Consider the following 24364-nt stretch of genomic DNA (forward strand, 5'->3'; position numbering starts at 1 on the left):
TTCTCATAGTTTGTCTTTTAATTCTTACAGTTCAAGAAAATTTGCTAAGATGCACCTAGATATATATCTCCGTTAATTATTTTTTTAATGTGGAACATGCTAAACTGTTTTGATCAACAAACTTAGAAAATCGTTATTTATTTCAAAAGCATGTTCTTCCATTATGTGTTAGATGATCGTTCCCATTCTGTTTGACTTTCTCTTTTAGGACATAGATTCTTTCATTGGTTCTTTATCATCTTTCCTCATGGTTTTTACTTCTGTTCTTTTTCCACAAATTCTTAGAGCAATTTTTATGGTTGCCCTCAACATAAATGCTGTTTTCTAAATAGTCAATTTAGTTCTTAATTAATTCCAGCACAGGTTTTATTTCTATTACATTTTCAATTTTTGCAGTCATTCTTTATCTTACCCATTTCTCTTAACCTCAGTACTTCTTTCCTATGGCTTTTGTTCCTGTTACTTAGGGAATATGGCTGATTTCCTTTTGGGTATGTCAGCTAGTTTATAAATGCTTTTCCTAATGCCAATAGGGAATTGTTTTCAGAAGACTGCTCTTTTGGTGAGATTCAGGCTGATACTTCCTCTTCCTTGTCAAACAATCATTTTCTAGGCCTTATTTTTTTCTTTTATGTTTGTTGAAAGGTAGATGTGTTCAGAGTCAGTGTTTGCCAACATACATAGGGTCTGGATTGCCCTTGATTCTGCTCTCTTCACTTGTTTTAGCTCTTTTTATGTCTTTAGCTCTAAAGTGAGTTGTTTATACATAACCACTATTGTACACCTATTATTAAAAGTCTGTCAATTAGTGCAGCTTTTCTGGAGTTCTCTTCAATGCCCTTACTCTCTGACACTCTGGTCAGAGAGTGTATGGGAGAGCCTATGGTTCTCTATATGCACTCCTTGCATGAGTTCTCCTGTCTCTTTTCTCACTTTATAAAGTTTTACTTATGAAGATTACACTCTTATGTTACCACATTCCTCTTCCAGAACTACCTTCCTCTCCACTCCAGTATACAGTACACATATATTCTTGGGTTTACAGTTTTCTTCTGAATGTAGAAATATAGAAAGGGAGGAGGTCATGGGGAACAACCTGTATTTCCAAATCACGTGGTAGATGATGGGCAAAAGATAAAGCATCTTTCCTTTATATGATTTTTCACATGTGTAGCATTGTTTGATTTTTTTTTTTTTTAGTATACTGTGTTAGTTATTATCTATCTTTTTATCCAATTCTGTTGTTGTCATAATTAGTAGAAATTCTTACCAGAGTCTGGTGGTAATCAGTTATTAGTCTGAATTTTTATTATTTGTAGTAGTAGGAAATACTTATTAGGTATATATTATGTCAGTGCTGATATAAATGCTTTAAATATATTAACTCATTTAATTTTTATAAAACCCTTTTGTGGGATACTATAATTATTACTTTATAGATGGGGAAATGAGGTATAAAGAAGTTGGACACCTGGTCTAAGAGGACCTAGCATGTAGCAGTCAGGATGTGAACCCAGGTAATCTGCATATTTGCATGTCACATTCTTGCCCTGGTTTTCTCCATCCTCACAGGCCTACTCTTCTTCTTTTGCTGCCTCCCTCCTTCCTTCTCCGCTTCTGTCTCTGAAATTTCTTCTTTCCTTTCTTTTATGACTACATAATAATATATCAGGAACTGGCAACTGTCGTTCAAAAATATCACCATTTTTTGAGGCTTAGAATGTGGAATATAAAAAATACATGTGTTATAGTTCTTTAGGTATTGCAGTAAGATTACTTTATGAAACAAAATATTAAACTCTAGAAGTATGAATTTCTTTAGATTGCACATTTATTGAACAGAATTAATTTGTTCTTAGTTTATTGGCCTTAGGTGAGCATTGAGCTGTGGCAGTGATATCTAACCCTTTTGTGTAATCCTCTCTAAGCACCTGACTTAAACTAAAGAATAACTTGATTATCAGGAAGAATTAGATTCATTAGATTAGCTCTGCCCAATCCGGGCACCACTACACATATGGCTGCTGAATACTTGAAATGTGGCTGGTCTGGATTGAGATGTGCTGTAAGTATAAATTACACTCTGAATTTTGAAGACTTAGCGTAAATAAAAATATAAAATGTTACATTAATGGTTTTAAAATATTTATTGCATACTGAGATAACAATAGTTTTGATTTATTGTGCTAAATGAAATATATTAAAATCAATTTTGCTTGTTTTTACTTTTTGTGATGTGGCTTCTAGACAATTAAAAATTATATATGTGACTCATGTTACATTTCTATTGAGTATTCGAAAGTGTATAAAATAGGACACCTGTTCTCTAGGAGTCTTGTGGGGAAGAAGACAGACAGGCACTCAGGGTGGGTGGTAACAGCCAAACTGGAGCTCATGCATAGGAGACATCTAACCCAGTTTTGAGGGCCTGAAGAAGGTGTCCTTTAAGGCAGTTTAGTACCTTGTGTTTTCTTCCTTTTAACCTTCTGTTGAGGACTCTTAAGTCTACCTTTTGGATTGAAGGAAATAAAAGTAAAACACTTTTTAAAAAATGTTTGACAATTTATTTTAGTGGTATTGGTTCTCAGTCTAATGAAACAAGTCAAGGTTGAAGTAGAAGGCTTGTGCCTGCTCACAGAGACCACTGCTCAGCCCTCCTCCAGAACTGGCTTAGACAACTAAATGGACGGTAGGGCTACTTGCTAAGTATGGAACACAGGTCAGTTTGAGATCTGTTGAGTTCAAGGCATCTGTGGGACATCTAGATGGGGAGGAACATTAGTCAGTTGGATGAATGGAACTAGAGTCCAAGAAAAATCTCTGCCGTCAAAGTAGATTGACGTTAGGTAACGTCACAGATAGAGTATGAGATCATCAGGAAGTGAGTCAAGTGAAAAATGGACAAAACTCTGAGGAGCAGGGAAGGTTAAGGAAACAGAATAGAGAGGTCATTGAAAAACAAAGGCCAGAGGAAGAGATGTTTAGCCAGGCTAGTGTGCAGATAGTGTCAAAAGTAGCTAAGAGATAAAAGTAAAGATGGAAATGTCCATTGTCCTTAATAATGAGGTTATTGGGGAGAAAGGGGGTTCCCTCCGGGAAGGGGTTGGGTTAGGTGGCAAAGCCAGATTGCAGAAGACTGAGGAATTAATGGGAGGTGAAGAATTGTTGACAATGAAGTTTATTGTTTGGGAGTGAAAAGGGTGGAGTGGGAGGCTTGTGGTAGCTAGTGGATATGTTTAACGTATGACGATTTTGTGTGTGTGTGTGTGTGTGTGTGTGTGTGTGTGTGTGTGTTTTCTGAGTTGTAAATCTAGAGAACTGTTTCTATATCTTTACATTCTTGGAATCAGTGTAGTGTCTTTTATAAGGTAACTAATCAGTAACAGTAGATCATGATTTTAATTAATTTAGTATCTTTTTTCAACAATATTCTTTATCAGCATAGTTTCCAAATTCTCTAAATATTAAACCTACATAAGAGATTGATTTTATCTGAGTTTAAATGCACTAAGGCCTTAATGGATTTAGGCATCGCTTAATGGAAAGAAAATGGACTTGCAGCTCACTGAAAACTATAATTCAAATCTAGATTCTGGTACTTTTTAGCTATGTGATCTTGAACTAATTGTCACTTCTTATCTTTTTTTCTCATCCAGGGTTGAGGATAATAACACCTACCTTTTAGGGCTATATAGGATTCAGTGAGAAAATGTGTATCATGCTTTGTGTATAGTGCCTTGTATGAAGTAGGCACTTGATAAATGCTCCATAGAAAACTCGCAGCTTCACATGTTATACATGCCAGCCCTGCAGTTTTTATAATTTGATTTAAAGTAGTATGTGTAACATAGTGTTGTAACTTTACATAAGAGCAAGCATACCTAGTTGAAATTTGAGCGGAAAATTAACCTTTGAGTAAAAAATGTTTCTTTTCTTGCCCTCTCCTCCGTTTTCCAATCCAGGTCCTGCGGGAGTCTAACAAATTAGCAGAAATGGAAGAACCACCCTTGCTTCCAGGAGAAAACATTAAAGACATGGGTCTGTAATGGTGTCTTTTTGTTGAATTTCCTTCTCTGTTCTGACTCTGCAGACTCCTCAGTGTCTCAGTATTCAGAGAACAGGCTCCTGTGGGAGGCAGCTCCTCTCTGGCAGCACTCTACTGCCCGCCTTCCCGACACGTGTGCTCTACAAGCCTGGGTCTAGACCTGCTGGTTTTGTTTGTGTTGGACTGCTGGGAAACGTACACATCAAATATTCTGCTGCTTCTCTGGTTTGCTTTACTTTCATTGAAAGTAGGTGGCTTTTTTTTTTTGTAACTGCTGCTGAATTCTGTGAAAGAAAAAGAAAATTTCATTATTTTGAATTACCACGGTAAGGTATTGGCTTGTCTAGGTAAAAAACATTGAATTGTCACTTTGTACAAGTAATTTTTTGTAAAACACTTTCTTCTTCCATTATTTTTTTCTACTCTGAATAAAGTCCGTCAGTTTTTGGATGAAAATATTTCATCTCCATTGCAAAGCAGACTATTTGCATATGGGTGCCTTTTGTCCAGCCCGTAGAACTAAGCATCAACTTAGTGTATGGACTGGAAAGGAGAAACAGCATTTAAGCTATTTTTTGGGTTGTTTTTTTTTTTTTGTCTTCATGCTTTTACTTTAAAGTGCCCACAGCTTTTGAGAAGGCAGTATGGTAGGAGAATAAAGTAGGTGGTTTTTTAGCCAAAGTAAAACCACTTTTCATTTTATTATCAATCAGAATTTTAAAAGGACTTTGTAAATACTCACCTTCCCTTGGCCAGATATTATTCCTGTGTGTAAAACTAAGCAGGCCAAAGAGGGAACTGCCCCCAAGTGGGTTGATCTTGCTTCCATTACATTGAGTTCTTTCACGCTTAGTGTGGTATTTGTCTCTTCTGGCTCACAACTCCTGGTCGAGTACCTCCCCAGTCTCTTTTTCCCCTGCTACGCTGCTCAGCCTCATGTTTACCCTGAGCTCTCATTCTGCTGAACTGCTTACTGAGTTAGGTATTATATATTACTGGCCTTGGATATATCATAACGATAGTGATCATTACTAAGTGCTTACTGTCTCATTTAATCATCACATTTGGTAGATGAGGAAATGAAAGCATAGGGTGATGACCTAGGTGGTGAAATTATAGCTAGCATTGTGACAATTTTTCCTCTTCTGAACGTTGTTTCCACTATGATAAGTGACCTTTATAAAAGATACTCAATTTACCACTCAGTCTCTTTTGTTGGCTCTTCTTCCTTAAATAGCATGGCTCCCTTTGGGACTTCATGCGTGACCCATTTCCCTTTTTTCCTCCTATATGCTCGTTTTGGTTGACCATATCTAAATTAGTAGCATTATTTACCATATACTTACTGATCACTCCAAAATTGTTATAGTGTCCACATCTTAGACACATGCCATTGGCTATCTTACAGGTATCCCTACTGCAGTGTCCGCATCTTAGACACATGCCACTGGCTGTCTTACAGGTATCCCTCCTGCAGTGTCTGCATCTTAGACACATGCCCCTGGCTATCTTACAGGTATCCCTCCTGCAGTGTCCACACCTTAGACACATGCCCCTGGCTGTCTTACAGGTATCCCTACTGCAGTGTCTGCATCTTAGACACATGCCATTGGCTATCTTCAGGTCCTTAATGCCCAACATCTCATACATTATCCCTAAGTTTACTCCTTTTCTTTTATTCTCTCCCTCAGTTAACATTAAAAACAGTTGTCCATTCACTCAAGGCAGAATCTGGGAGTCATGCTAGGCTGTTTTTTTCTGAACTCTGACATCCAGTCAGTTACCAGATCCAGAGGAATCAATCTCTAAGAATTTCTTGAGTTTGTGTCTTCCTCTCAGTTTTCTTGAGTCCTTGGTGTCATATTTATGTGTATTTAATTTCAGGTACCTATGAGAATCTTCAAATGGAGATATCTAGGAGAGAGATCGTGGGAGTTTAGGAGAGAGATTAGGGTTAGAAGTGTGTATTTTGAAACCATCAGAACATGGATATTAGTTGAAAAACGAGAGAAGGAAAATAACCCAGAGAGCGTATGGAGTGAGAAGAGAGCCAAGAACATAGTTTTTGTAAACATTTTGTAATTATATGGTAGAAAAGGAACCAGGGATGGAAATTGAGGTGTGAAGAGACTGTGATACAATATAAATTACAGAGAATCAGACAATACTTTGTCCAAATCGGTACTTTCTTTTCCCGCTTCTGCATGTTGGATTAGGTTCTTTCTCTGCACTGAGTGCTGTCTTACCATCCCTGCTCATCTAAAGGATACCAGCCATTAGAGCACAACACATACATGCTTATGTTCTTTGAACCTGCTCTGATCGCCTAGCTAAATGGACTTCCGCTTCCCTGTACTAGAGTACGCTTTTGTGTCTCTCTTTGTGCATAGATTGCATGTTCTCATGTATTACATTTATTTGTATCTATTTTATATTTTTATAGATATGTATTCTAAGTTGTTATGACTGGAAAGTATTAGTATTGCAAATTTAGAGGAGTATCTAATATACTAAAAATATTATGATTCAGAATCCTCTATATAGACTTGATTATTGTGCAAAGTTTAAATTTGATACATTAAAGTACAAGGCTAGAATAATGTTGAATATATTAATTTATGTAGAAAAGGTGTTTGATTTTTAGTTGGTCTAATGTCAGTCTGCAGCTTAGATGTTTTTAAAAAGTTAGAGTAGTGTTAGGAACATTAGCAGAATGCTTTAGGGAAGTAACAGGCTCAGATACTGTGGCCTGGGCACATCAGCTGTAGAGATAGCCCCATACTGCAGTATTGCAACCTTTGCACAGGAGGCAGACTGTGCTACTCTAATGGCCTCTTTGCACAGTGTGATGGAGAGAGATTTGAATTTGTCATCAGAGGAACTGTATTCAAGTTTTAATCTTAGCAGTTACTGGTTCTGAAACATTAGGCAAATTGTTTTACTTCTCTGAGCCATGATAGTCTCATCTAAAAATTGTGGGGAATTCTAGGTCTGATATATAAAGGTTGTTATGAGGATTAAAGGGGGTACTCAGGTGAAAAGTACTTTATAAACTCTGAAGTGCTAGGCTATCAATGCTGGTGGTTATTACTGTCATTTGGTCTGGTAAGGTTCCTAGTCATAGTCTCCCTTCTGCTTGGTACAAGCCCTGCTAATGTAAACTCATTCTTTAGAGTGACTTAGCTGCCCCCAGCCTGAGGAGGAAGGGTAAAGCGGAGAGAACAAAGCAGAGCCTACTGATGATAATTGTAATAGAGATATAAATGCTTGTATAGTGCTTTTTTTTAAAAAAAAAAAAATCTGTCTTTATTGTTGAAAGTATTACAGATGTCCCCTTTTTCCCCCTATTGATCCCCTCCACCCCACGTCCACCCCGCTCCCAGGCCTTCCCCATACCAATGTCTGTGTCCATAGGTAAACCCTTGTATAACATTTTTAATTTGGGAAGCACTTCCATGTGTATTATCTCATGATTTTAGAATAAAGGGGAAAGTGTAACAAAAACATTGGACAAAGGGGGACATATCCTGTAGTGGAATGTAGAATAATAAGGTTGAATTTTCTTGTGTGAGTAATAAAACTGACTCTGCAAGGAATCCAGAAATGATTTTACTAACATGAATAAAGCTTTCCTAGTTGAGGTAAAAATTCATAAGAGCAAGAAAATGTATGCAAGGCAAGTTTGTGTATCTTTCTATAACGATGGGTTTAATTTTAAAAGCTTCCTTCTAAATGAAACATGCATTGGAAACAATGATTTTAAAAATGTTGCTTATGCTTGAACCTTCCCAAGAGAACTATTTTGAAGGTTAGAAATGTTTGTTAGAAGATCAGTCTCATTTCAAATTCCATACAAAGCAGTCATTTCTTCAAAGTGATAACTAAAAAGCAAAGTCAGGAAGTTGCAATACCTTATTAAGTGCATTTCATGTCCCTAAGTTTTCCCAGAAGCCCTTTGAAAGGTTCTTAGGAATTTGTTGCTCCTAATTGTGCCTTACTTCCTTGGAACAATGAAGATATTTCTATATGTGCTGATTAGCTACAATAATGACATTGCAGGGATTTATGAATATTTTAAGATATAAAAATTTTTATATTGGGCATTATGAACTTTACCATATTAAATATTATTTTGAAGTAGTGGAAGCTGAGTTAATGCATATTTTAAAAAGCTTAATACTCTATAGATTTATCACATATCATTTAATAAAGCAATGCTTGTGATTATTTCTCCACAAAGCTGGATATTAGTTGCTTGGTCAGAAATATAATATCCTCTTATTACACTGTTACTTTGTAAGAAATTGTATTTCATATGCACTTCTCCTCTACAGTGTTTCCCTATAAATATAATCAGGTCAGAAATTTTTGGTATTTTATGCTTCAGATATTGTATTTTTAGAGGTATGTTGACAGACTAGACTATGGCCAGAAGACCAGCAGATTGGTGAGGTGATGTTGAAACTATAATAAGATAACTGGTGACTCTGACATGAGACATTTACTATTGTTAACCACCATTACCACCATCCTCTACCTGCTATTCCAACTACCACACGTGTTTTACCCAACAGGGATGGTGGTCATCTTTGTCTCCTGTTCTGTCTCAGGGTAAGGAACGTCCCTCTGCCTCTTCAGGCCTTCCCATTTGTTCTAGATTTCTTCCCCAGATCACTGCATGGTTGGAAGCTTGGATTTGGCTTCTAAGTTTACTTTGAATCACTGATTCCATGATTTTTGAGCATAAGTTAGAATAGCAGTCAGATTCTGTTAAATTGTATTTGTGCAAAGAAGAAAGTACAGTTTTTAATAGTGCATAATGTGTGGTAAATTGTGGATTCTTTGCCTTTTCAGCCAAAGATGTTACTTATATATGTCCATTCACTGGTGCTGTACGAGGAACTCTGACTGTCACAAATTACAGGTTATATTTCAAAAGCATGGAACGGGTAAGACTTGTTGGACTGGATTTGTGTTGTTTGCAGACAGTTTTTGTTATTTTTGATCATTTTTAATTAAAGCATTACTAATTAAGATTTTTCTCAGCTATAATTGTATGGTATCCATTGCTCAGTTTTGTATTCTTCTTTCCTTCCTTTAGGATCCTCCGTTTGTTTTAGATGCTTCTCTTGGTGTGATAAGTAGAGTAGAAAAAATTGGTGGTGCTTCTAGTCGAGGTGAAAATTCTTACGGACTAGAAACTGTGTGCAAGGTAAATTTCATAATGTGTATGCAGTTTTATTTGGTTTGAAAAGTTTTCCATTAATTAGAACCTATGTTTAGAAACGGTTTCCAAATATCGATTGGATTTGCACTGGAAATGTCATTCTAGTAGAAGAAAACAACATTTAGGGGTAATAAAAAGCTGATCTACCATGAATTAGACTTGAATTCTTTTGGACCCAAAAAAATGTACTTTCAAATTCATTATTTCATGTTGAGCCTCATAAAAATCCTGAAATAGGCATGATAGACATTGTTACCTTTAATTTACATGTTAGAAACCTCAGGATCTGAGCAGTTGAGGCATGGCACTTCGTAGTGGAGAACTGGTTATGATAAACTCGTCATCACCTATCTTTCCTCTTTCTAGCTCTCATCACTTTTCTGCTTCTGAAATAATGGTGGGGAAAATTTGGTATTATAGACCTTCCCTGTTTTCTTATCTAACTTGCATTCTTTAAGTGCATTGATACTTGAACGAAACTTAGATTGTTACAATTTTAACATTCAGTCATAGAAATTTAATACCAGATGCCACTTCTGCAGTCACTGTTCTGCTGACTGTGGTTTAATCAACACCTGCGCACATCTCAGTTCTCTATTACCATTTTCCTTTCTTTTGATCTGCCAGTGCCAAAAGTAAAAGCAACAGTACATGCGTAACTTTCAAGATACCGCATGCTAATCTTAGAAGTTTTATGAATCTTTTATTAAAGCTGATGACTTAGTAATTATTTTTTGCTTTTCCATTGTAGTCATAATGGCTCTAAGAGTGTAAAAAGTTCCAACTATTTGTCAAGCACATTGTTTCCTGATCACTTTTCTGTAGTGTAATAGTAAATAGTAAATAGAGCATAGACTATAAGAGACTATAAGAGAAAATGAAATCTTGATCATTTTCATTTTAAGTAAATTTTTTTTTCATGAAACAAGACCATTAACAAGCCCAGACATTTGTAGGACTGCTGTGGTAGTTAGAGAGTGCTCTGTGGTTAACAGGGTGCTTATGAATATATCTACTGTTATAAAGATATTTACTGAGGGAAGCATCAACTTAGTTTCCTGCACATGTTTATTTTAAAGGATGGTGGAGCTAGCATTCTAGTTTGGTGTCAGATTTGTAATAAAGTGTTCTATTTTTTCATGTACCGTAATTACATTGTAGTATGATGTCTCTATGTTTAGTTTTATAGAATGGGATATATTAAAGCGATTTTGAGTTCTACTTAGATTAAAACACTTAAAAAAAAATGAAGTCCTGAAATTATTCATAATCCCAAATTTTTCCTAGTACTGTTAAGATGTCAGTAAACCAGATCATGAATATCTACATTCTGACTGAACATAGAAAATTGCTTGGCCGGGTAGCTCAGTTGGTTAGAGCGTCATCCCAGTATGCCAAGGTTGCAGGTTTGATCTCCAGTCAGGGTATGTTCAAGAAGCAACCAATGAATGCATAAATAAGTGGAACAACAAATCTGTGTTTCTCTCTCTCAAAAATCAGTCAATCAGTCAATGAAAAAGAAAATTGCTTGGGGACAAATAACAAGGGAACCTTGGTCTTTAGATCTGACTATGGAGTCTCGATGATCCCAACCAGACTGTTCAGAGTTGCTCTGCTGGTAGATGGTGGAAGAACTTGGACATGGGGTGGAGGAAGACCTTTAGGCAGAGTTTGGTTCTAGCAGTCTAGTAGTAGGAGACTTACAAAGAGAAGAACGTTAAGCTTCAGATACAGTATCTCTAATCTCCAGTGCCTACTTTTGCTGACCAATGTTGAGTCCATAAGCAGTGGTAAATTTTCTGTCTTCTGAATTCTGCCTTGTAATAGAGTGCCTTGTGTTTATTTCTCTCAGTAAGGTATGGTAATTTCCCTGCCTTCAGATGTTTGATCTGTTATACATAGATCTTAACATTTTATTAATAATAATAATTATCTTAGAAATTGATTTCTCAGTTTTTAAAAAAACTTTTTAAAAATTGATTTTAGAGAGAGAAAGAGAAAGGGAAGCATCAATTTGTTGTTCCACCCATCTATGCATTCATTGGTTGCTTCTTGTATGTGCCCTGACCAGAGGTCAAACCCCCACCCTTGGCGTATCAGAACGATGCTCTAACCAGTTGAACTACCTGGCCAGGCCAGATCTTAACGTTTTATAAGATAGTTCCAAGTTACCTAATTTTTTCATTAAAAAGTCAGCAAACAATGATAAAATCTTTTTTAGGATATTCGAAATTTACGCTTTGCTCATAAACCGGAGGGGCGAACGAGAAGATCCATCTTTGAAAATCTAATGAAGTATGCATTTCCTGTCTCTAATAATCTGGTAAGATGTTTCTTATGTTTGGAAAAACTATTGTAATTATTGATGTAGTGTAAATAAACTCGTCTAGGCTACCTAGAATCTCTACATTTATGACCTATTTTGCCATTTAACCAGATGTATAATTAAGGTTTTAGCATAATCTCTTGGCAAACCTTTTCGTTATAAAATGAGGAAGCTGGACTAGCTGATTTCCAGGGTCCATTTCTGTGTCCTATCCAGGGTGTATCCATGATGAAAAGTAGTATAGAGTCTTCATTAGGGTTTGAAATCTCCTTTTAATTGGGAGCTGACACTTAAGTCTGGCCACTTTGGGAGGTCAGATACTTAACTGAGTTCCTACAGTGTGCTTTAACAATGTTAGGCTTCCTCATTTATATTATATAATTTAACTTCCACAGTAGTCCTGTGGTGGTAAATATTATTATTTATCCCTATTTTAAAATTGAAACTAGGAGCAGGTAAGTAGTTAACTCAGCGGCATAGCTAGTAGGGAGTAAAATTTGGAATCAGTACTCTAGTTTGCATGGTTTTCATCAATAGGTTCCTGCCATTCTGTCTACATACATTAATTTTTTTTGGTATGCAGATTACATGCTCCAAAATAAAAAGTTTATTCAGCATGTTTTAGAAAATGTAGCATAAACTTCAGATCTGCTTAACTTCTGATATCTGTGATGTCAAACTAATAATTATATCAGAAGACACCATTTTTATGAAATGTCTTTCATTATTTAGAAGTAAACCTAAAACAGCTACTTATGACATCTGAAGGAAATATGGTGACATTTAATAAATCTTGGTGGTGGACCTTCTGTGCTTTTCTATGTTTGAAAAATGTGAAAAAAAAAAAAGTTTTCAAAATTATAAAACAAAGCTAAGAGAACAGTATTAAAAAAGGACACCAATACAGACTATCCTGGCAGATAAGTAAATGAAAACTGGATTTTATAAGGATACATTTCTGATTTATTACCTCCTTAAATGTCATTTTAGCTATTAACTCTATTTACTTTTTTGTAGCCTCTTTTTGCTTTTGAATACAAAGAAGTATTCCCTGAAAATGGGTGGAAACTATATGACCCTCTTCTAGAATATAGAAGGCAGGTATGTACTTTTTTCTTTTAATTTTAATATACTATATTCTTTTTATTACAATGAAAGTTTTATGGTTAGAAGTAAACAGCTTTATATAGTTTCTGGGTTTTTTTTTTTAAATGAAGGCTAATCCTGATATTTGGGCTGCCTTTCAGTTTCTTTAAACTGCTTTTCAGACTTATCAAAGAGTTTATAGGTAAATCAGTTTATTTAAGAAATGTTTAATAATACTTAAAATTAAAATAAAAAATGGTAAATACATTTATATTTTAATCTTCTTACATGTCATTACACATTATTTACTCAATTTTTCTCTTTTGGGTACCCTGTAATTCCAAAAATATTTCAAGTAATTCTGTTTATAATGTAGCTCCACATAAAACTTCTTATTACATATTCATAGAGGACATACTTGTACATAAAATGTTAACAAATCAGATCTGATATCATGACTAAGAAGGGTTGGCTTAATATTTGAATGCTTATTCGTGAGTTAATCAGCCACAGTGAGAGACAGAGCGGAACCTGATCTGTGTCACAGTGCGAGCATCACCTCCCTGTTCTTCCTCAGTACACTGCTTCCCAAAGAGGCCCTGCTCTGCGGCATTTCAGCACTACCTAAAATAGTCTTTATTTCCAACTTTCCACATGTTCATCCTGCTTTCTTGAGAATTTAAATGCAGACACATTGATTGTTTCTCAGTAATCATTAAATTTGATATCCAAATTATTCTAGAATTCAGATATGAAAATCATTAAGCTGTGATTTTTATATGTAGATTTCAAACATTGCATTTTAATTATAAAGCTTCTCATTTAATCATGAGGCAAGTAAAATTTTAAAATTCCTCATTCAAATATAAAACCATCTGTTGGCATATATGAAACAATACAAAACTAAGAGTCTACAAGTAACATTGTAAGATTTTTTCTAACCCAAAAATCCAATGTCAAAATTAGCCGGGAAAGCAACCAGATCTAACAAATGTCTTTAGAATTATAAAAATGAGGAATATTCTTTGGGAATCTGGGCAGAAATTGCTATCTGTTCTAGTAGCATTCAATATAGAACTTTGGAAAGCAGATGAGATAACTGTGCCTAGAGAAAAGAAATAAATTATTGTTGAAAAGAAAAAATAAGTTAAAGAGTAAATGAACAACTACAGGAAGAGAATTATGAGCTAAGGAAATGCGGCAGAATAGAGCAGTGAACTCTGCATTAAATGATAGGCCTTATGGTTTTTGACCTACTAGATGAATTTGTTGACTTTTTTCCCTACAGAGTTAGACACTTTATTTGTCTCTGAGTAAACCAAGCTAAAGTGTAGTGGAGCAGACACTGTATTTGTAGTTAGAAGACTCAGTTTTAAAATAGAGATATATATACTTTATATTATGGAAGAAAATGAAAATAATGTCTTAACATAAACCTTAAGACTAGACATAAAGCATCAGAGTATTCCTTTTTTTTTTTTTTTTAAGTTGAAAAAAAGCTGAAAGTGGTAATATTGGTACTCTGTATAAAATTCGAAAGGTACCAAAGGGTATATTGAAAGGTAGGTTAGTTACCTTTTAGGCCAACCTTGTCCCCCTGCCATCCCAGTTCCTCTCCCTTTAGGAATTATTGTTACTGGTTATTTATGGGTCTTTTCAGAGATTTTATGCCTGCAGAGCTTGTGTATGTGTATGTATCTTATTTTTTAAAGCAGATGATAGCATTCCATGCACGTTTCCTGTGCTTTTTTCATATTGTGTGTGTGTGTGTGTGTGTGAGTGTGAGTGTGTGAGTGTGAAGTTGCTGCTGGCATAGTGCCTGCACATAGTAAGTGCTCAATAAATGTATTTTTATACTAGAATTCAGTTTCTTTTTCTGTGATAAGAGTTGTCAGAGGTCATAAAATTTTTTTAAAAATATATATTTTTAACTCCAACCATTTAACATTTTAATATAATGGCTTTATTTTCTGTAGAATGGAGGGTGGAAAATTTTAAGGGTCTTATTAGGCAATCCTGTATGTGAAGACATACCCTAGTTACATACATAGTAAATACTGAAGGACCCAAAGAGAGCTTAATAATCTATGTGTATTTAAAAAAATGTTTTAGTATTTCTCTTGCCTCCTGTCTTTTTGGCTTTGCCTTCTATTACTTTTCTACTACGTTTCAGATTCGCAGTATTCCATTAGTACTATAATGTAGGAGTGCAAACTGCACTTTAGGTATGTAAGTGATAAATGTGAATATAGCATTTCGGTGGACACTTGGTGCCTTCCCTCTCAGATTTCTTTGTATAACTGAATGGCAGCAAAATCAATTATTCAGTGAGACTGAATGAGACTGTTCTTTTTAAGACGGGATATTTGCAGCCTGTTTCCTTTCCGTTGGGTAAGCTTAGCACACACCCACCACACGCTTAGCATTAATGACTTAAATCTATTAACCTAAAACTGAATGTCAAAAAGAACGCATATCACTATGTTAGAATCTCTCATCCTAACAGGGTGGTCACCACAGGCTGACCATAACTATTTCAGCAACTTAAGAGCTGGGTAGTGGAGATGAGAGAACTTGAATAGGATGGCTTTTATTCTGGTGTCTTATAATATTTTAGTTAGGTAGTAATCTGTCTTGTATTTTTTTCACATATAGGGAATTCCTAATGAAAGCTGGAGAATAACAAAGATAAATGAACGCTATGACCTTTGTGATACGTACCCTGCCCTCTTGGTTGTGCCAGCAAACATTCCTGATGAAGAATTAAAGAGAGTGGCAGCCTTCAGGTCGAGGGGCCGGATCCCAGTGAGTATGAAGCTTTGAATAGATTTGTAAATGCATTTGTACACTGTCTACATATTGCTGAGATTAAGGACTGGGAGAATGGATGCTGGGTAAAAACAGCTACAGCAGCAGCTCTTTATAGGGTTATTAGACAATGAGTTATTTAATAAAACTAAAACTGGGGGAAAAACTTTGATTAAAGAAGCATCCGGAGGCTCTGACATGGGTATTAGAGAAGTGCATGGAATTGTGTGACTCAACTTGAAAACAAAGTTGGTTCTTTATATTTTCACTATTTCTTTATCTTATTGTACATTCTTTAGTCATGGTGATAAATACTCGGTTCCTTTAAATCCCAGAAAGAAGAAAACTTTACAAAAATCTTGATGAATAATGTGTTCTGGAAAGATCAGCTCAAATAGTTTTAGGTACAGAATTCCTAGATTCTAAAGACTTTATAGTTGGGCAGTTTTGCTGATATAGTAATAAAACTTTAAAAGTGGGGCTTACTTTGCCCCCTTTTAATGTAGGTTTTCTAGAAACAAAACTTCCCAATAATCAGTGACTTTTCTAAATCAGCATCTGATTAAAGAATTGAGCGTTGACCTATGAACCCAGGAGACCATGGTTCAGTTCCCCATCGGGGTGCACGATCCCCAGTAGGGGGCGCGCAGGGGGCAGCAGATCAATAATTCTCTCATCATTGATGTTCCTATCTCTCTCTCCCTCTGCCTTCCTTTCTCTGAAATGAGTAAAAACATATAAAGACTAAAAATAAAAATAAAATAAAAAATTAAGACTAAGTTTTTCACATCCCAGAGTTGGCTTGAAAGAACGGTTATGATATTTGATAGCAGCCTCACATACCTTTCCATAGCTAAGCTTTGGATCCAATTAGAAAGCAGAGTTTTATAGAGGAGTGTTTTTGAGAAGAATTATAAACAGAGAAGTATATAAAGGTTGTGTTGCCATGTTCCCCCCATTTAGGTCTTATCATGGATTCATCCTGAAAGTCAAGCCACAATCACTCGGTGTAGCCAGCCCATGGTAGGAGTGAGTGGGAAGCGAAGCAAAGAAGATGAAAAGTACCTTCAAGCCATTATGGACTCCAATGCTCAGTCTCATAAAATCTTTATATTTGATGCCCGGCCAAGTGTTAATGCTGTTGCCAATAAGGTGGGATTATTTTTCAGTAATTAAGATTACAGTTTCATGAATCAGCTGAGTTTGGCGGGAACCACAGTGTAATAGAAAGAGTTCAGGCTCTCTAGTGATGAAGATGTAGGATCTAATCCTCGCTCTCCTGCTTGATGGTTTGACTTTGACTTCATTATTTAACCTTTTTAAATCTTAATCGCTTATTTGTAAAATGAGAAGAATAATAGCTAACAGGATTGTGAGGGACAAAAATCATCTAATAAAAAATAGTGCAGAACCCTGTGCTTACGTAAAGGTAGGTGTTCAGAAATTACTAGTTTCTTTCTCCCTTCAAACGGCAGCTGAGTTTATGACTGAGTCCAGTCTGTGCAGCACTGTTCTCGTAATCCTGAAGCAGCATTCTCAGTGAGCAGCGGTGCCCTCTTCTGACAGCCTTCCACCAAACAATGTATTTAGACTGAAGACTTGCAGTTAGTTAGGTGGAGCAATCATCCTGATTGCTGCTACAGAGTAAATATTTCCATTGAGGAAATAGAAATTGTGGTTCAGCTAACAAAATCTACCATAGGAAAAGGTGAGGGAAAAGATACAATTTAGCTTTGAGAAGGTACTTCTTTTTTTAATCCCCAATAAGCAATGTATATGTATCACAGAATAATTACCTAATGCAGATGAGCAAAAACAGGAAAATATTTTAAAACACCCTTAATCCTATAACTAGGAGAGAAGCTTCATTAAGTCATGGTTATACTTCCAGACCTATGTGTATATGTATACACTCATATATTGGAAACAGAATGGAATCATTGCAACTTAAAAAAAATTGACACTGTATCTTTCTATGCCAATAAACATTCATCTGTAACATTACTTTAAGGGTATAATAACTAATAATACCAACTGTTGGATATTTAGTTTATTTTGGGGGTTTTTGCTAGTATTAACAATGTGGGGATGATCGTCCTTTTAATTAAATTGTGGAGCTTGCAACTAATTTTTTTCATTTTGTTTAATGTTTTGAGGGTATTGTGAGTTTCAGTCATTTTCTATTAAACTATAAATATTCCTTCTTAAAGGAACAATGAGATGATGTGCATATGAAGCCCAGATCCCAGGCACTGGTATATATTTTTCCAGTAATTACTTGTCTCCTCCCTAAACTTCACACCATGAATTAGCAGGAATGAAATTTAGGATGTTTTCTCAGGTGAGAGAAGGGGAGAGGAATGTAAGGCAGAAAAGGTGGTAGAGCAAAATGTTATACTCATCTTAAATTTTCACATTTTTTTACTATGGAAATCCCCTCTTTTTTTAAAGACTGAAATATATTATTTATTGAGACATTTTCTGGTTATAAAATATGTAGTAGACAATATAAAAACTAGGAAGGCATAGAAAAAGTAAAGAAAATAAAGATCGCTCATAATCACTAATATTTTGATATATTTTCCTCCACTATTTTTTCTACTCATTCAAGTGTTGGTTATTTTGTTTCATTGTTTTTTTCTCTTACCATTATGTTATAAGAATTACTTCTTTTCATGAAATATTCTTGGAAAGTAATAGGTGTATCATTATTCATTTAATCAGTATTCTGATATTGAGCATTTAAGTATTCAGTATTTTAAATATAGCTGATATTTAAATAGATATTTTAAGTAGGCATCTTTGATTATTTCCTTAAAATAGTTTTCTAGATATACAATTACTGTATCAAAATATAAAATACTCGTATTTTAAAAAGTTTTGTTGCATATGCAAACATTCTTCAGAAAGGTTGATCCAGTGCACTAACCTGCTTGCTATATGGAGATATAGTTGACATTTAACTTTGTATAAGTTTAAGGTATACAACGTAATGATTTGATGTGTGTGTGTATATATATATATATATATATAATGAAATTATTACCATAATAATTCTAGTTTAAAATTTATCACCTCACATAGTTACAACTTTTTTTCCTTGTGATGAGAACTTTTAAGGTCTACTGTCTTAACAACTTTGAAATACATAATAAAGTATTAACTATAGTCACCATGCTGTGCATTAAATCTCCAAAACGTATTCATCTTATAATCAGAAGTTTGTATTTTTTTCACCCAGTTCCTCCACTTGTCCCCCTTTTTTATCTTGCAAAAATATATATCTTTGTTGGAATGAATATTTTTTTGCCTGCATAGTAAGAAACATTATAGCTTAATTGATATGAATATGACAACTGCTTTTGCAACCATGGCCCATGTCAAGAATTAAAACTTTGCCACCCAGGCTGTTCAGTGTTTTTAATCCATTGCAGATAATATTTTTTTGGAGTTATAATTTCCCTTCCCAGTGAAACATTTCAAGTTATCTTCTGAGTTCTTTTGGCATAACTGTAGCAGCCTGTGTTATTTGGTATGACAGGATAAACTCATAGGAAATGTTGTACATTTCCTGCACGAAACTTGGAATAGCTGTTTCTCTAAGAAGTTCTGGTTTCTGTTAGTAGGAAATGGTATTTCAAACCATAATCTGAGTGTTAAGGAGACTAATCCGCCTCTGGATTGGTCCTGTTTCTAGGTCTTTACAGGGTATAGAGCTAGGAAATATTAGTATGTTCAAGATAAAGGACCTAACGAGTTCATACTGGTGCTTGCAATTTAAATTACTTGCTAAAGCGTTTTTAACATAACTTGATCCAAATTATGTGTATATCTCCTTCCTCCCACACCAGGAATCCTGGTTCTTAAGGACACCAGGGATGATAACTTGAGTATGTTCATAATTACCTCTTTGCTTTATGCTTCCACAGCCTCAGAATAACTATTAAATATATGGCCATCACCAGCACACTTATTGAAAAGTTACTTTTTTTGCATTTGCTCTCCCCATTCTCCCTATTTTTAAAATTCGTTTTTTATATTTACATTGTCAGAGCAGATACTCATGTAATAGCCTTTACATACCTCTCCCTTCACCTCTGACATCTGTAAGGAGCTGTAAATTTTGTGCTTACACCAATTCTTATACAGATATCTTTTTAGTCTCTTTTTGAAGTTCTCTTGTAAATATTTTAGCAGGGCTCATGGGAACAATATTCTGAGTATTTGTTTGATGATGGCAACTTTAGGTTCATTATACAGGATGGAGAAAAAGTAGGTTTACAGTTGTGAGTATGCAAAAAAGTTTATTGTATAATTATTATTTTATTATTTTCCATATGAACTACTGTAAACCTACTTTTGCCCCACCTTGCATTTGAAAGTCAGTTTTGCTGGATGTAAAACCTTCAGTTTACATCTGCTTTTCTCGAGTATCTTAAATATGTTGCTTATTTTCTTTTGGCATAAGATTTCAAAGTCTGATGATAACCTCAATTTTTTTTTATTATAAGTCACTGATTTTACTTGGTTGTCCAGAGGATTTATTTTTCTTTTCTTTTTTTAATTGTCGTTTTGCCAGAATATGTCTTCATGTTATGTGTTCTGGCTTTGTGTTCCCAGGTGAGCATTCATGTTATTTTAATTCATAATTTCCAATTTAAAAAAAAATATATATATTTTTTTAATCACAGGTCCTGCTAGCTCCATTGTCTCGTTTTGGCTTGTCTCCTCAGGACCCGTTCTCCTGTGGCCGCTCTCCTTTGCCTCTCTTCATCATTTGTCATGTTCTCTTGAATCCTTTCTATGTCTTTCTAATTTCATTTTGGTTTTAAAGATTTTCCTTTTCACCATTTATTTCTTTTATTTATTTTGTATTTATTTGCTTTTGTGTTCCTTCTAATTTAGTCTTCACTTCTGATTTTTTTCTTATTTCTAATTTGTTTTCAACTTTTATTTCATTTATTTATTTTGTTTTTCATGCCTGGTGTTTTTTTGTTATTGTTGTTAACCCTCACCCAGGAATATTTTTTCCATTGATATTTAGAGAGAGAGGATAGCGGGGGGGGGGGGGGGGACATGGTTGCGAGAGAGACACATCGATTGGTTGCCTCCCACACGCACCCCGACCAGGGCCAGGAATCAAACCTGCAACCCAGGTATGTGCCCTTGACCGGGAGTCAAACCCGAGACCCTTCGGTGCGCCGCACAGCTGGTATTTTTAATGTTTCTAGCTTGCTTAAAAAGAGATGATTTCAGTTTGGGGCATTGTCAGTAGGGTGTTAGAATACTACGCATTCTCTGTTTTTTAGTATAACTTGTATGGGATTTGACCATCCTCTTTGTTTACTCATTTTTAGATGAAATTTGTTTCCTTGAACTTTTAGAAGGATTCATCGTTCAGTTATAAAGTTACGCATGCAGAAGTTAGAAGAGCTGATTTCACTGAGCTGCCTGTTTTCATGTAGCACTAAAAAATGCGGGGACTTCTTTTCTGAGATTTCCTGGCTCTGTCCTGTGTCTCCCACCCTGCACCCACACCCACACCCACACCCACACCCACACCCACACCCACACCCACACCTGTACTCCCCCCTCCCCTCCCCATTTTTAAATTTGAAGTGTCTCTTCCTTTGTCTTTTTATTCGGACCTTCTCTTCCTTTGCCACTGTTGCCTCTGTTGTGCTCTGTTTTGAACACGTGCTTAGCAGGAGGGACCCTTGGCAGTCAGGAGAGTGGCTGTGGGTGGGACTGCCTCTGCCCCTGCACATCCACTGTAGACCCTTCAGGCTCATCGGCTGTTAGAGCAGCCAGAGGCTTTCCTGGTTTCGGCTGCACTTCTTAGATGGATCCATTGTGCTTCCCTGTAGTTCTGGAAGAAGAAAGCCAAAACAAGGAGGCAGAACCAACAGAAACTAAGGCTCTTGTGTGGTTCTCCTGTCTTGTGTTTTTATACTTATTGTCTTTTTACCTAAAAATAATTATATGGTTAAAATAAATGGATGTCCTTATGATTGTAAAGTATTTTGTAAATATTAAGATTAAAATGAGGTGATGAAGCAGCGTGGGCCAGTGGTAAGCTGGACGGATGTAATGCACACGTAACTTAACTAGTCTGGTGATTCCAGTCTTTCCTAAGAAATTGTTTGGGTAGGACTTGAAATATGAGTACGTAAATGTAGTGCTTTCAAATGTTTAAGTACCTTCATATAAGTCATCACATTTAATTTTTATAAAAGCCATATAAGGAAGTCAGGCTGAGAGTGTCTCTTCCTGTTTTATAAAGAAAACTAGGGATAGAGAGTAGTGGTGGTAGGTTGCCTTGTGCCACCCATATTTTCCCGTGAGGTTTGCTGCTTATCATCTTTTATGCTATTGGGTATTTTATGGCACTTTTTCATGGATGTCAACATATAATGGATGTACATTCATTTTTTATTTCCTGTGGTGTGCTTTTTTCCTAGGCAAAGGGTGGAGGTTATGAAAGTGAAGATGCCTATCAGAATGCAGAACTAGTTTTTCTAGATATCCACAATATTCATGTTATGAGAGAGTCCTTACGAAAGCTTAAGGAGATTGTGTACCCCAACATCGAGGAGACTCACTGGCTGTCTAACTTGGAATCTACTCACTGGCTCGAACATATTAAGGTGGGTTATTTCCTTATACTGTTACAGTAAGGGTATCAAACAAGGTCTCTTCTGCACTGTTGTCTGTATGGGCTCTTACAATAGAAACCAAGATGAAGGTACCATTCTAAACAGTGAAAACTTGACGCCTGCTTTGATAATTAGAACTACTTCTTAGTTTTGGTGCTTGAATGAATTAGTTTCCTATATTGTGCATTTGGTTCTGTTGAACTTTTTTCCCCATCCTGTCTAAATTCTACCCATCCTGCAGGTCCTCGTTCAGATTTCATGTATTCCATGAAGTCTTCCCAGATTGCATCCATTTCCATTTTCTCTGAAGTTTTCACTTCACTTTTTCTTTCCATTTAATCAGTACTACCTTGCACTTCATTTAATTACTTTTGTGTGTCAACTAATGTATATTGTTAATTCAGTGGAGAGCAGGGCTGGATAAATCGTAATCATATTTCTTTTTCCCCCCTCAGGAGCTAGGGCAGCGCTATCTGCGAATAATAGGCTCTCGGTAAATACCCATGTAGTCTACTTATGTGTGAAGTAAAAGTCATGCTCGTCAGGGGAGTGAGGGGAAGTAGCTGAGTGAAGGATACAGTGTGAACGCTCAGTGATTTGCAGGCTGCTGTGTGAATGCTGATTTGCCTAACATGTTATATAGTGTTTGAAGCACCAAATGTTATTTTAATGGAGTTATACATATTTTCAGATGTCTGAATTTCAGTAACATAGCTTACCAAAATATAGACTTCTATAGGCTCATATATTGTCCATAGTGTGAAATGAAGGGAAATGAGATTTTTCATGTTAAGAAAGAGCAGACTCGTATACTCAAATCAAATTCTCCAAAATTGAGACAAATTGAAGAGAAGGCCAATTTGCTCTAATGAGAATTATAGACTATTTTTATTACTGTTTCTCTCCTAGAGGCCTAGAAACTTGAATGTAGCAAAGGGCACACACTCCTCAGTGAGAGATGTTTGTGGGGCCCGTCTCTTACATGATGTGTAAATAGACGTCCCTAAGACTTGATTTGGAACTAACATAAATAGTCTCTTTCACTTTTGTAAATTCCAGGTTGTTTCACTGTCAGGTACAACATTCTCTCCAAAATGCTGGCTATACTGGGAACAGGTTTCCTCAGAGGCACAAGAGGCACAGTTATGCCTGGAATACCTTCGGGCCCCCCGCCTCCGTCCTCACACCTGCAGGGCTCACCCACTCACTTTCTTCAGATCCTTGCTCAAGTGTCGCCTTCCCAGAGAAGCCTTTCCCAACCACTCCATACAGAATAATTGTTCTACCAGACCCCCTAGACCTGCGTGGTGCTTTTTCACTTACCGCCCTCTGACACTTTATATATTTCCGTATTTGTTTGCATCTGGTTGCCTCACCAGCCAGAAGGTAAACATTAAGCCAATGCGTCTGTTTTGTTCACTGCTTCATCTCCAGCACCTAGAGCAGTGCCTGCCACATAGTAAGGGGCTCCATAAATGTTTGTTTTATAAGCGAATGCATGAATTAAAATGACCGCTTTAGATAACTCTCCCTGGTCAGTCCTAATTTTCCAGCTGTTCTAATCCTTTGGGTCAGTGATTTGTAATCTGGATATGTGTTTGAATTATGAGTGGAATTTGTTTAAAATAGTGAGTTAGGATTAGTGGAGATTGGAGCCCAGGCACTTTAGGGGGAAAAAAAGCTCCCAGATGACTCTGAGGCATAGGCAGGATTGAAATGATTGCTTCAGAGTACCCCGTGTCCAGAATATGCCAACAGCTGTGAAAACAGGAGTTTATTGTGAGATTCTCTAGCCTACCTGGTAAATCTGACTTCTTTCATTCTGATCTGTGTTTGTGGAGCCATGCTGTTCTTTAAAAGTACGATATGGTCACTGGAGAGACGACTAGGATTAGATTGTCCATTTTCAAGGATATTATACTTTCGTGTTTCTGTTTTGGTTACATGTAATTTTGTCTAGTTTTAACTCAAGATCAACCTCATTGAGGTAAATTATTTTGCAAAGAATCTCTACATATTTAAAAAATAAAATTATTTTAGATGTCAGTTAAATTGACATGGTAATATGTTGATCAGATGAGAATTTTCATTCATCCTGATACAGAAAAGTAGCTTACTCTGCAGTTTTATGCTGTGCTGCTTTCTGTATGTTATGTGACATATAAAAACAGTAAAATAAATGCTGTGGAAGCTATAGAATATTTTAAGAGAGATCA

The 24364-nt window shown here is 35.9% G+C and overlaps 1 protein-coding gene across 3 annotated transcripts in view; it reads left to right on the forward strand.

Annotated features, from left to right (window-relative positions):
• MTMR2 (myotubularin related protein 2) overlaps nt 1-24364 on the forward strand; it is a 91729-nt gene that overhangs the window by 54634 nt on the left and 12731 nt on the right. For all 3 annotated transcript variants that reach the window (XM_087821597.1, XM_087821599.1, XM_087821598.1), the window contains 8 exons: nt 3963-4038; nt 8900-8994; nt 9147-9257; nt 11494-11595; nt 12616-12699; nt 15340-15489; nt 16456-16644; nt 21954-22139. In XM_087821597.1, coding sequence (XP_087677723.1) covers nt 3963-4038; nt 8900-8994; nt 9147-9257; nt 11494-11595; nt 12616-12699; nt 15340-15489; nt 16456-16644; nt 21954-22139 — 993 coding nt within the window. The remainder of the gene's footprint in view (nt 1-3962; nt 4039-8899; nt 8995-9146; nt 9258-11493; nt 11596-12615; nt 12700-15339; nt 15490-16455; nt 16645-21953; nt 22140-24364) is intronic.

Source organism: Miniopterus natalensis, chromosome 11 (assembly GCF_054644295.1).
Source record: "Miniopterus natalensis isolate mMinNat1 chromosome 11, mMinNat1.hap1, whole genome shotgun sequence".
Lineage (NCBI taxonomy): Eukaryota > Metazoa > Chordata > Mammalia > Chiroptera > Miniopteridae > Miniopterus > Miniopterus natalensis.